The sequence below is a fragment of the Nerophis lumbriciformis genome, linkage group LG11 (assembly GCF_033978685.3).
Source record: "Nerophis lumbriciformis linkage group LG11, RoL_Nlum_v2.1, whole genome shotgun sequence".
Classification (NCBI taxonomy): Eukaryota; Metazoa; Chordata; class Actinopteri; order Syngnathiformes; family Syngnathidae; genus Nerophis; species Nerophis lumbriciformis.
This window is the reverse complement of record NC_084558.2, coordinates 18,523,240-18,535,553: the sequence shown is the minus strand read 5'-3', so window position 1 is coordinate 18,535,553 and position 12,314 is coordinate 18,523,240. Positions and strand designations below refer to the sequence as shown.

At 39.5% G+C, this 12,314-nt stretch overlaps 1 protein-coding gene across 3 annotated transcripts in view; it reads left to right on the top strand.

Annotated features, from left to right (window-relative positions):
* LOC133610660 (growth arrest-specific protein 7-like) overlaps positions 1 to 12,314 on the top strand; it is a 165,740-nt gene that overhangs the window by 130,473 nt on the left and 22,953 nt on the right. For all 3 annotated transcript variants that reach the window (XM_061967144.2, XM_061967142.2, XM_061967145.1), the window contains one exon: positions 8,529 to 8,607. In XM_061967144.2, coding sequence (XP_061823128.1) covers positions 8,529 to 8,607 — 79 coding nt within the window. The remainder of the gene's footprint in view (positions 1 to 8,528; positions 8,608 to 12,314) is intronic.

The window sequence follows — 12,314 nt, the reverse complement described above, 5'->3', positions numbered from 1 at the left end:
TCTAAAGTTGAAAGACACTTATGTGAACATTACTGTTTTACACTTCATACACTGGATGTTTATATTGTCAGTTTAAAGACACTCAACTGAAAGTATATTTAAAAATATATACATTTATATACTTGTTTGGAGTAATAATATGATTAGGAGACTTGAGCATTATGTTTGAGTTCAATTACAGTAAATGTGTTAATTCCTAAAGCTGGGGTATCAAACATACCACCCATACCAACAGGCATAATCCAGCCCGCGGCCTGCAAAAGTAGTTTGCAAAGTAAAAAAATGAGCTGCATTTTATAACGAAATAAACTGCTGTTCTAAATGTGTCCACTGGATGCCGCAATAGCAATTGAAGTATAACGCACGTAACACATCACACTGTTTAAAGATGACGTGTCCGCTGACCTTAAGCGCCCTCTGGATTGGCTGCGGCTACTCCAGTCAGCGCAGGTTCAAGCAATCAGCTGCTCCTGTTGTGGCTGGCGGCAGACTAATGCCGTAGGGACGCACAATAACTGTTTTAATTGTAAATGATCTACTCAACAGATAAAATACCGAAACGGTAAGATGCAAAGACTTAAGTCAACATGACCATCATCTTTGTAGTTAGAGTTCCGTGCAGCGCTCACAATTTATTGACTGCACGATGTGCATTCTGAACTCCATTGTGAGTCCACATTTCAAATTGTTTTTGGAAACTGTGGACGTCGTGTCCTCCAGACCAAAGAGGAAAATAACCATCTGGACTGTTATAGGCGCAAAGTTAAAAAGCCAGAATCTGTAATGGTATGGGGGGGTATTAGTGCCCAAGGCGTGGGTAAAGGCACCATTAATGCTTGAAGGTACATACAGGTTTTGGAGCAACATATGTTGCCATCCAAGCAACGTCTTTTTCATGGACGCCCCTGCTTCTTTCAGCAAGACAATGCCAAGCCACGTTCTACATAGTAAAAGAATGCGGGTACTAGACTAGCCTGGCTGTAGTCCAGACATTTCTCCCATTGAAAATGTGTGACGCGTTATGAAACGTAAAATACGACAACGGAGACCCCGGACTGTTGAGCAAATTAAGCTGTACATCAAGCAAGAATGGGAAATAATTCTACCTGAAAAGCTTAAAAAATTGGTCTCCACAGTTCCAAAACGATTACTGAGTGTTGTTAAAAAGGAAAGGCCATGTAACACAGTGGTAAAAATGTCCCTGTGCCAACTTTTTTGCAATGTGTTGCTGCCATTAAATTTCAAGTTAATGATTATTTGCAAAAAAAAATAAGTTTCTCAGTTCCAACATTAAATTGTTGTATTATATTGTCTTTGCAGTGTATTCAATCGAATATACAGTAAGTTGAAAAGGATTTGCAAATCATTGTATTCTGTTTTTATTTACAATTTACACAACATGCCAACTTCACTGGTTATATATATATGTATGTATGTTGTATGTATGTATGTATGTATGTATGTATGTATATATATATGTATGTATGTATGTATGTATGTATGTATGTATGTATGTATATATATATATATATATATATATATATATATATATATACTGTATATGTATGAATATATATATATATATATATATATATATATTAGTGTTTATCAGTAGTGCATACCCTTTTTATATATACTGTAGTGTCCAACCTCTCCCATGATTTCTTTGAAATTAATGAGAAATCATTTTGAGGCAGAGGACACATACATCATGCACATTGACAGCTTGAATGGACATATTGTGTTTAAAATAGCCTGCATGTTTTGAGATGCACGGAAATGCCCTAAACTAACTACATTTGCTTCAAGCTGTAGATTGTGTAATCATCTGGCAGACAAGCACACAGGCTTCTTTCTCACAGAGACCAGCAAAGTAGATGATCTGCCTTTTTTCCCCCCAATTTTACCTTTCACACAAAATTCAGCACAATGCAAAATTCCTGAAACCGCTTCCGCTTTCACACAGCTCCTCTGCATCCCACAATTGAATAATTATAGTAGGGAAGGGATTCAAATGGCTCCATTCCTGGGTGGATCTTGTGTGAGAGGACGATGGCGAGTTAATCATTTTGCAATGCAGCCTTCTGTAAATGATGGAAAGCACTACTCTACATAGCAACTGACACTGTGGTCAAAGTTGGAATTGCCACAAAACCCATCTTAAGACATTCAACACTCTACTGCCATTTAGCAGCTAAAGTGGATAGTTTACTCCCGCCCAATTTGTCACGTTTCATGTGTCGGGTTAACCATGACGAATGGGCCCATAGGAATCCCCTTCCTCCTGTTAAATCTATTATTCTTTACTGCTGACTACTATTTATACAAAACCTTCACTGCTGGGGTTTTGTCTGTCCACAACTGATTACTACATGTAAGACAAACATTTATATTTGTGGTTATTGTAACTATATGTGTTTGAAATTAAGCCTTTATCGTGTCCGAAAAATTAAAGAGTTGGCCATTTCTATGGTAATAAAGAGATTGTAAAGGACTGGTTTTGATCCGTTGATGTGCTAAACCGCTTTCTTGTTTAGAAGCTCCATTACTTACAATATTAACTGTTCATGCACATAATAAATATTAAAGTGTTTGGATGTATTCATTAAATAATTTTTTTTTCTTACCAAAAAGTGTATTCAACGTAATAATTTGATATTGGCACATCTCATCTGTGCATAAATTATTAGATTACCCTTAAGATAATTACATATATGATAATAAAGTACATATTGTACTGTTCTAAGTACCTTTTTAAAAAGCTGAAATCTACCCCAAACGACAACTTATGGTTGCCAAAGTGATTCAAAGTAATATTTTGCTATTGACACATCTTATTTGTGCATCTCTTAAGGGTATTCTAGTAATGTATGCACAGATGAGATGTGTCAATATCACAATATTACTTTGAATCCCTTTTTGGCAGGCAAGAATATAGATTTATTGACTACATCCAAACACTTTATTTATATTTATTATGTGCATGAACAAATACGAGTTACTATTGTACGTAGCTTTTAAACAAGAAAGAGGTTTTAGCATATCAACGTGGCGACTTGTCCAGAGTGTACCCCGCCTTCCGCCCGATTGTAGCTGAGATAGGCTCCAGCGCCCCCCGCGACCCCGAAGGGAATAAGCGGTAGAAAAAATGGATGGAACATCAGATCAATAACAGTACTTTACAATCTCATTAATACCATAGAAACTGCTGACTCTTTCATTTTTCAGACACGACAAAGGCTGAAATAATTTTAAACACATATCCTTCCAATAACCATGAATATAAGTGTTTGTCCTACAAGTAGGAATCAGTTGTGAACAGACAAAGCCCCAGCAGTGCCTAGCAAGCATGCACGCTCACGCGGCGGGAATACATTTTTGGTACGGGCCCCCCTGAAAACATTTAATTCCCCCCCCTTAAATGTTTATCTGCAGCCGAGATATCTGCCTAACACACAGGTTTCTTTCTGCCTATGTTACGGCTCTCACTCGATTGTGTCTGCCATTTTGTGTAAATACAATTGATACAGAACCTTACAAAAAACATGGAAAAATACAACTTTGAGCCTTTGGTTAGTGAACAGAATGTAATCAATGACAAGAAAGCACTGCAGAACCCATCCATCCATCCATTTGCTACCGCTTGTCCCTTATGGGGTCGTGGGAGGGGCTGGAGCCTATCTCAGCTGCACATTGGCAGAAGGCGGGGTACACCCTCGACCATTTGAGTCATTTATCGAGCTGCATCTATAGTGGCAGTTGAATCCTTGTTTCTTTTTGTGAAATTAAAAACAACCCATCATAGTCTTGTAATGTTGTGCAAGTCAAAAGAGATGTATTGCTCGCTGTATAAGAACATAGTTTGGGGCTTTTAGAGCAACAGACCAAAATATGGAAATTGGGACTGGTGGTTGGATAGCATTGACTCCCCCATACTGCGCTAGGGCGTGACACTGTTGCAGCACTCAGTTGAATATCCCCCTCGCTCCGAGGTCTCTCCCTTAACTGCCTAATAGTCCACAACGGTGTGCGTAAAAATAACAGATGTTATTTAAAAAAAAACCCAGAGATAATCATAACAGAGATGTTATTGTACAGTATATATGATGTTAGACTTAGCATTTGTGTAGTCATATTAACAAACATTTACAAACAAGGGAAACCTGAAAGGGCAGTCTCGTTGTCGAGCAGTGGTGGATATCCAGTTGTATTTAGATTTACAAAACACTTTTCCTGAATAAAATAATGGAAATTAATACATCTTTGTGTTTGGGGTTAACCGGTAAGGATTGGGGTCACAGTGTCAGGGTTAGAGTTTCGGGGTTGGATTGCAGGGGTAGGGAACCTATGGCTCTAGAGCCAGATGTGGCTCTTTTGATGACTGCATCTGGCTCTCGGATCAATCTTAGCTGACACTGCTTAACACGATAAGTAATGAATAATTCCGCTGGTAATCACAGTCTTAAAAATAACCACGTATCAACCAGACTATAAAGCCATCAACAAAACCATGCAGCACCAGAAGTCACATTAATGGTAAGATAAGAGACTTAATATATTCTAAAAATGTTGGTCTTACTTAAAAATGCACGCATTTAGTTGTATTCAGTGTTAAAAAATATTATACGGCTCTCACGGAAATACTTATTATATAATATTTGGAGCAAAAAAGCCAATACATGTCACATAATACAAGGTATGTAATGACAATATGAGATTAATTTTTGTGCAACTTTAAAGGTGTTCTTTCCAAATATTTTGGTTGCATACTAAATTGCTTGATTTAAAGGATACAGCGTCCAGATGACCGACATTTTACTAACAAGTTCTCGTCATGTAGTTTTTGCTCCTAAAAATTATTCTGACAGTCAATCCCACAATAGCAATTCGTTTTTGAGTAATTATAACTAATTGTATTTGGAACGCCCCCTTTCCATCGCCAGACTCAATATAGTGTGACATCGTCTACAGAAATGGAGCCCAGTTCTCCGCAAAGACAGTGTGGATAAAGGCATATAAAATTATTATTTTGATCACTTATTGCATGTTGTCGCCCTGGTCCATGAGTACTTCAAAACTGATTTGGTTAACAATATGAGCAAAAAAGAAATATGAAAATATCTAAATTTCCGGACTTCCATGCTCTTCCGTCTTCTCTTCCATAGACACCGTAACGTGTGTTTACTCATGCTCTTTCAGCATTTCATCAAGCATCTTGGGAAAAACATCACTAGAAGAGGACGAAAAAAAAAGGCTTCTCTCGTTTTTGAGCGCAGGTTCTGACTCAGGCTTTCTTCCCTTAAGGATGCTCCTAAATTTTCGGTATTGCATTTGACATGAGTCTATGAACATTTCTCCACCCAAACTCGAACCAAAACCCTTCTTTAGGGACGGTGTGGCGCAGTGGAAGAGTGGCCGTGCGCGACCCGAGGGTCCCTGGTTCAATCCCCACCTAGTACCAACCTCGTCATGTCCGTTGTGTCCTGAGCAAGACACTTCACCCTTGCTCCTGATGGGTGCTGGTTAGCGCCTTGCATGGCAGCTCCCTCCATCAGTGTGTGAATGTGTGTGTGAATGGGTAAATGTGGAAGTAGTGTCAAAGCGCTTTGAGTACCTTGAAGGTAGAAAAGCGCTATACAAGTACAACCCATTTATCATTTATTCTTTGAAGTCAGAATCATTCAAATGATCGCTGCAAATGACACTCCTCTTGCTTAGTTCGTTTCATTTTGTTTGGGTCAATTTGACTGGAGAGGTCCATACTTTTCTCATACACCCATCATTTGGAAATGTATGCAGGCTGACCCCTTCTTTAGTTGTATTGCTACAACCTGCAACAATGCATCTGGCAGACATATTTAATTGTGCGAGGAATATTGTGATTCGGGATGAAGATGCTATGGAGACACATACTACACAACATGAAATTGCCTTCAGTCTTCTGTAGGTGACGTCAGCAGACATTTTGGAGCTAACAGTAGGTGTTCCAAAATGTGCTGAAACTTGGAAAAAACAAATCTAAAAACCACTATTATGTCTATTTTGGGGGGGATTTTACCTGTAGACATATGTTTTAAGTCCAGAACTATGAAATTAGTACCAATGTTCAGACATGTAAAATGTCCGCAAAAATGCGAATATGAACAATTGCCTTAGCTGCAGGTACTCTTTGTTCTTCTTGCCTAAACGCAGTACTGAGTTGCTGGACGTAGAGACAATCAGGAGCACCGAAGCAAGCTCACTAGTTAGCTAACCAGCTCGCTAGCGTGTTGTTGCCTCCGTTCGCTCTTTGAGCCACAACATTGACAGCTGTCTACTTTGCTGCTATGATTACAATCCGAACGCTGTTAGTTCCAAAGCAGTTGTATTTCTGGAGTATTAGTATCCAGCGAGAAGGTATATTTGGATGTAAACAGAGGTCACAACACCGGAAGTATATTACCTGAGGGGGCGTGGCTACAGGATAGAGTTGCCAATGTTCACCAAATCACCAAATGATTCCCGAGCGCGGCTGACATTGCTGCTCATTGCTCCCCTCACCTCACAGGCACTGAACATGGGGATGGGTCATATGCAGAGAACAAATTTCACCACACCCAGTGTGTGTGACAATCATTGGAACTTTAACTCTAACTTTAACTTTAACCAGGCATGTGATTTTTCCGTCTAAAGTCGGAATTCCGTCTTTTTTAATCTCGGGGAAAAAAAAAAATGTATCTCCCGTTTTTCCGTTTTTTTTTCCGACCCTAAATCAAGATTCGAGACGTAGTTTATACGTTAATAACGTCATCATTCATAATGGTTATTACCGCCATTTTCCATATGTAAATGATGTCGGTTCTCGAGAGAAAGGACGCTTTACGAGTAAAAGAAATTGATAAACATGTCAAAAATAAGTTTCGATGGGACTGGATGGAAAGGGAAATCACTGATACTGTTGGGAAGAAGGAAGTTACGACTTTGTTCGGTGATTTTATTCGGAAAATCGATCATACTGGAAAGGTTTTGTGCACGTGGTGTCATGATAATATTGACTATGGATCACGAGGTTTCAAGGCTTTGGAAGTACATGCAAAACGGCAAAAACATATGAAACAACTTGAAGCAAGGTATGTTCTATTAATGATGTTTTCATGTCTTTAAACACTAAAATATTTTCTTCAAATGGTGCTGTCTTTGTTAATTTTAGCATGTTAAATTGGTGAAAAACCAGGAGCTTCGGGGGGCGTTGCCCCCCTTGTCCCCTCACCAGGGCACCTGGACCTGGCTGGGGGCCTTCGTCCCCCAGACCCCCGGAAATTTTTTCAGTCTTTTTCATTGTGGTCAAATCACATGCCTGTTTAACTTTAACAAATGGGAAATGTTTTCAGAGTTCTTTGCATTCATGTACATTTTTGTTTTACATTACATTTTTAATCATAATCCTGTTAGTAAATTATCTACTAAAAAAACTGGAAATTATGTTGTACATTACATGGGACATATAAGTTTAAAAAAGACAGCTGAAAAAGGTTGGTAGATGAGAATAAATCTAAAGGTAAAATATAGTGTAGAAATGCACCCAGTTACAGGAAAAGTCTTGATTTTCAAAATGTTCTTTACTGCATGGCAGTAATTTGTGCCGATTTTTTTGTCAGTTTTGTTCAGTTTTATGTTCCACTATTGCCATTAAATCTGTACTTCATCGTTGGTTTTATTTTTTTCAAATCATGATAACGTGACTTTCTGGAAGGGAATCAAACTTGACTGGCTTTAAAAACTAAACTTTGAAACACAAGCTTTTCTAAAGTCTCTTCCACTCAACCCCCTCCTGCTTAATAGTCATCTACTTTGTTTTGGTCCAGACACATTTCTGTTCATGTTGAAATGAATGTGCACATTAATTACCCATCCATCCATCCATTTTCTACCGCTTGTCCCTTTCGGGGTCGCGGGGGGCGCTGGAGCCTATCTCAGCTGCGTTCGGGCGGTAGGCGGGGTACACCATGGACAAGTCGCCACCTCATCGCATGGCCAACACAGATAGACAGAGAACATTCACACTCACATTCACACACTAGGGCCCATTTAGTGTTGCCAATCAACATATCCCCAGGTGCATGTCTTTAGAGGTGGGAGGAAGCCGGAGTACCCGGAGGGAACCCACGCAGTCACAGGGAGAACATGCAAACTCCACACAGAAAGATCCCGAGCCGGGGATTGAACTCAGGACCATTGTATTGTGAGGCACATGCACTAACCCTTGTTCCACCGTGCTGCCCCACATTAATTACGTAATATGAATTTGTTAACGTAACACTTGTCTGTGAGCAGGCTGGAACAGAACATGTGTCACATGCATCTTAATTATTTGCTGAACTGCATTTGGACCTCCAGCTTTCCAGATTTAATGGTTAGCGGTGTAACTCACTCTCGGCTGCTTATCGCCAGCTGTGTGTGCTCACCGTCATCTGCTGCACTCCCCCTTGTCCTCGATATTTCTGCCCACTTTTTATGTAAAAGTGTGTGTGGTCTCTCTGTCGTCCTAGGACTCTTGGGGATGCTTGGGCCCAGTTGAAGAAGAGTCTGGCGGATGAAGCGGAGGTTCACCTGAAGTTCTCCTCCAAAGTAATTCCTGCTTTTCTCTCTCACACAACTGCACATATACATGTGGTTTGATGATCAAAACATTCATGATGTAGATGCAGAACATATATATATATATATATATATATATATGTTCTATTTTGAGGTTAGTTCTAGTTGAATACATCTTCGCTATGTCCATAGTTTTGGCAGTGTTTCTGCTTGTGTCTGAATCATTGACTTTGACTGTAAGCAAGTCTGACATATCAAGAAATACGAGCCATGAAACAATAAACAAAAGACTGAATTTTGAATAAATATTTAGTGGAGCTATTTAACACTTACCTTATTCCATGCAGTTTGTCTTTTAAATATCCTGTTAAAGTGTACATCCTGACTTTTTACTATGCTTTCATTTGTCATGTTTTTACTTAGTCAAGCTGCTCAGTGGATCTCTTGTCAACATAACCACCTCCTGCCAGTTGTCCAAAGCATTTAGGGCCTGATTTACTAAAGGTTTGCGTGTACTAAAACACGTGAAAACCTGATAGTACGTGCAAAGCTGATCTACTAAAAGTGTGCAAAGTGGATTGCGTCCGTTAAGTGAGCAGAATAAGACGTGCAATCCATTCTGTGTCTTTGTCTTCATTAATATGCAAAATATATGCTGATCATCAGAATGCCCACAATACTGGGAGGAGGAGATGCACATATAATTATTTAGCACATGCAATGGGATTTATCAACACTCACCACTGTTTTGCTTGCACTGTTTTGCTCGCACTGTGTTGCGTTTTATTGGGGAGGACGTGCAAACTGACAATTCTACACAAGGCTGCAGGATCAGTGCAGATGATGGACGGACGATAATCCTCCGTCTTATGTGTGTGTGTCAACATTTTGGACGGTCAGAAATGTGAAGTGAAGTGAATTACATTTATATAGCGCTTTTTCTCAAGTGACTCAAAGCGCTTTACATTGTGAAACCCAATATCTAAGTTACATTTAAACCAGTGTGGGTGGCACTGGGAGCAGGTGGATAAAGTGTCTTGCCCAAGGACACAACGGCAGTGACTAGGATGGCGGAAGCGTGGATCGAACCTGCAACCCTGAAGTTGCTGGCACGGCCCCTCTACCAACCGAACTATACCGCCCCGGTATAAAACATATTAGACATATCGACTATTCAGCAACATCATTTTATAATTTTATAGCTGCTTGAGGACTTAAGGGGCTAATTAAAATAATTAAATGTATGCGTTTTGGTATCATTTAATATTTTTTAAATGACTTTCATTTTTTTCACATAACATACCGTATTTTTCGGATTATAAGTCGCAGTTTTTTTCATAGTTTGGCCGGGGGTGCGACTTATACTCAGGAGCGACTTATGTGTGAAATTATTAACACATTACCGTAAAATATCAAATAATATTATTTATCTCATTCACGTAAGAGACTAGACGTATAAGATTTCATCGGATTTAGCGATTAGGAGTGACAGATTGTTTGGTAAACGTATAGCATGTTCTATATGTTATAGTTATTTGAATGACTCTTACCATAATATGTTACGTTAACATACCAGGCACGTTCTCAGTTGGTTATTTATGCGTCATATAACGTACACTTATTCAGCCTGTTGTTCACTATTCTTTATTTATTTTAAATTGCCTTTCAAATGTCTATTCTTGGTGTTGGGTTTTATCAAATAAATTTCCCCCAAAATGCGATTTATACTCCAGTGCGACTTATATATATATTGTTCCTTCTTTATTTTGCATTTTCGGCAGGTGCAACTTATACTCCGGTGCGACTTATACTCCGAAAAATACGGTATATATTATTAAATGTTTTCTTATATTTTTTAATTTCTTATTGGGCCGTACTAAGTACATCCTCTCTCCAATGAGCGCACCTTTGGCGGTAAAAAATGTTTCATTGTAAATGCCCATAAAAAGTGGTACATGTCTTCTGCATGTTTGAAAACATAGCAAAACGCCACAAGTAGAAACATAACATGAATCCGCAGTAAATGAGGGTGTCTAAGTGGTGTGACCCCATATACCGTAATACATGCAATTTGAATAAAGCAGTCTGCACCAATTGCAGTGTTAGTAAATCGCACGCAACACGTGCACTGATAAAATATGCTATTTTATAGATTGCACACGCTGTTTAACGTGCGGTATTTGATTTTTGGGATTTTTTAATTATGGGGATTTATCAGGATCCAGAATAAATGTTTCCTCTGCATTAGAAGGAACTGGCTCACTTTCCTCATAAAATCACCATCCCCTACAGCGCCTTCAATCCCAAGCAGAGCTTTAGAGTTCTCACCTCCAACAGTGCCCAGAACCACATTCATGTATCTACCTTTCTCAAAGGGTTTGTTGCCCGTTTGGGTGTTTTTTGCTTCAGCAAGGTCCTTTGTTGCGCTGATCCCCAGATTCTTCCATCTGATTTTAACTTGCTCCAAGGTCTTCTTCTGGCCAAACCCAATTCATTAACATTCTGGATGGTTTCAACCCAAATATCTTTCTTCCTTTTGTTAGTCACCATTCCACTTGCGACACAGCTTTCTACTATTAACCAGTGTTGTCATTTTGGCGACCATATCGCTAAATCTGGCGACTTTCCAATCCTCTTGACGGCTACTAGCAAAAAATCTAGTGACTTTTTCTGGTGTTATTGGTGAGGTTTTTTTTGTCTTGGAGACTTTGAGGTGAAAGCACGCAGCAGTTGCAATCCTCAACGAGCAGTGACGGGTGCTGCCGGTCAGCTAGCGCTGCTCGCAGAGCCTCACAGGGTGGAAATAGCAGCGATTCACGCATGCGCAAATCATTTGCCGCCTGGACATTTAGCTAGCTAACTCATCATGCCAGTCAGTGTAGAGAGGAGACCAAATGACAAATCATATGGTGACGCTGGAGTCTTGCAGCTATGAATGTGAGTCTGGTTTGGTATTTTCTGCTTTCTTAATATCTGTTGCTGACTGGCCGTCTTTTGAAATTGTTAAACACCAAACAGTCCATTAGCCCAATAGATCAGTGTTTTTCAACCTTTTTTGAGCCAAGGCACATTTTTTTCGTTGAAAAAATCCCGAGGCACACCACTTGCAGAAAACATAAAAAAATTAAACTCAGCAGCCGATATTGACAGTAAAAAGTCATTCTCGCAATTGTTGGATATAACTTCAAACCATAACCAACAATGCATCCCTATAGCTTTTCTCAAAGTAGGTGTACTGTCACCACCTGTCACATCACGCCGTGACTTATTTTGAGTTTTTTGGAGTTTTCCTGTGTGTAGTGTTTTAGTTCTTGTCTTGCGCTCTTATTTTGTTGTTGATTGTCATGTCATGTACGAATGTACTTTGTGGACGCCGTCTCCTCCACACGCTGTAAGTCTTTGCCGTCGTCCAGCATTCTGTTTTTGTTTACTTTGCAGCCAGTTCAGTTTTAGTTTCGTTTTGCAAAGCTTCAATGCCTTTCCTTCGCGGCACTCGCCTTTTGTTTATTTTTGGTTTAAGCATTAGATACCTTTTTACCTGCACGCTGCCTCCCGCTGACGTTTGCATATTGTGATCACGACAAACCATGTTCCCGACATCTACAAAGCAATTAGCTACCTGCTGCCACCTACTGATATGGAAGAGTATTACACAGTTACTCTGCCGAGCTCAAGCCAGCACAGACACTCAACAACAACACATAATTACTGGTTTGCATACAATTTTTTTTAACCCA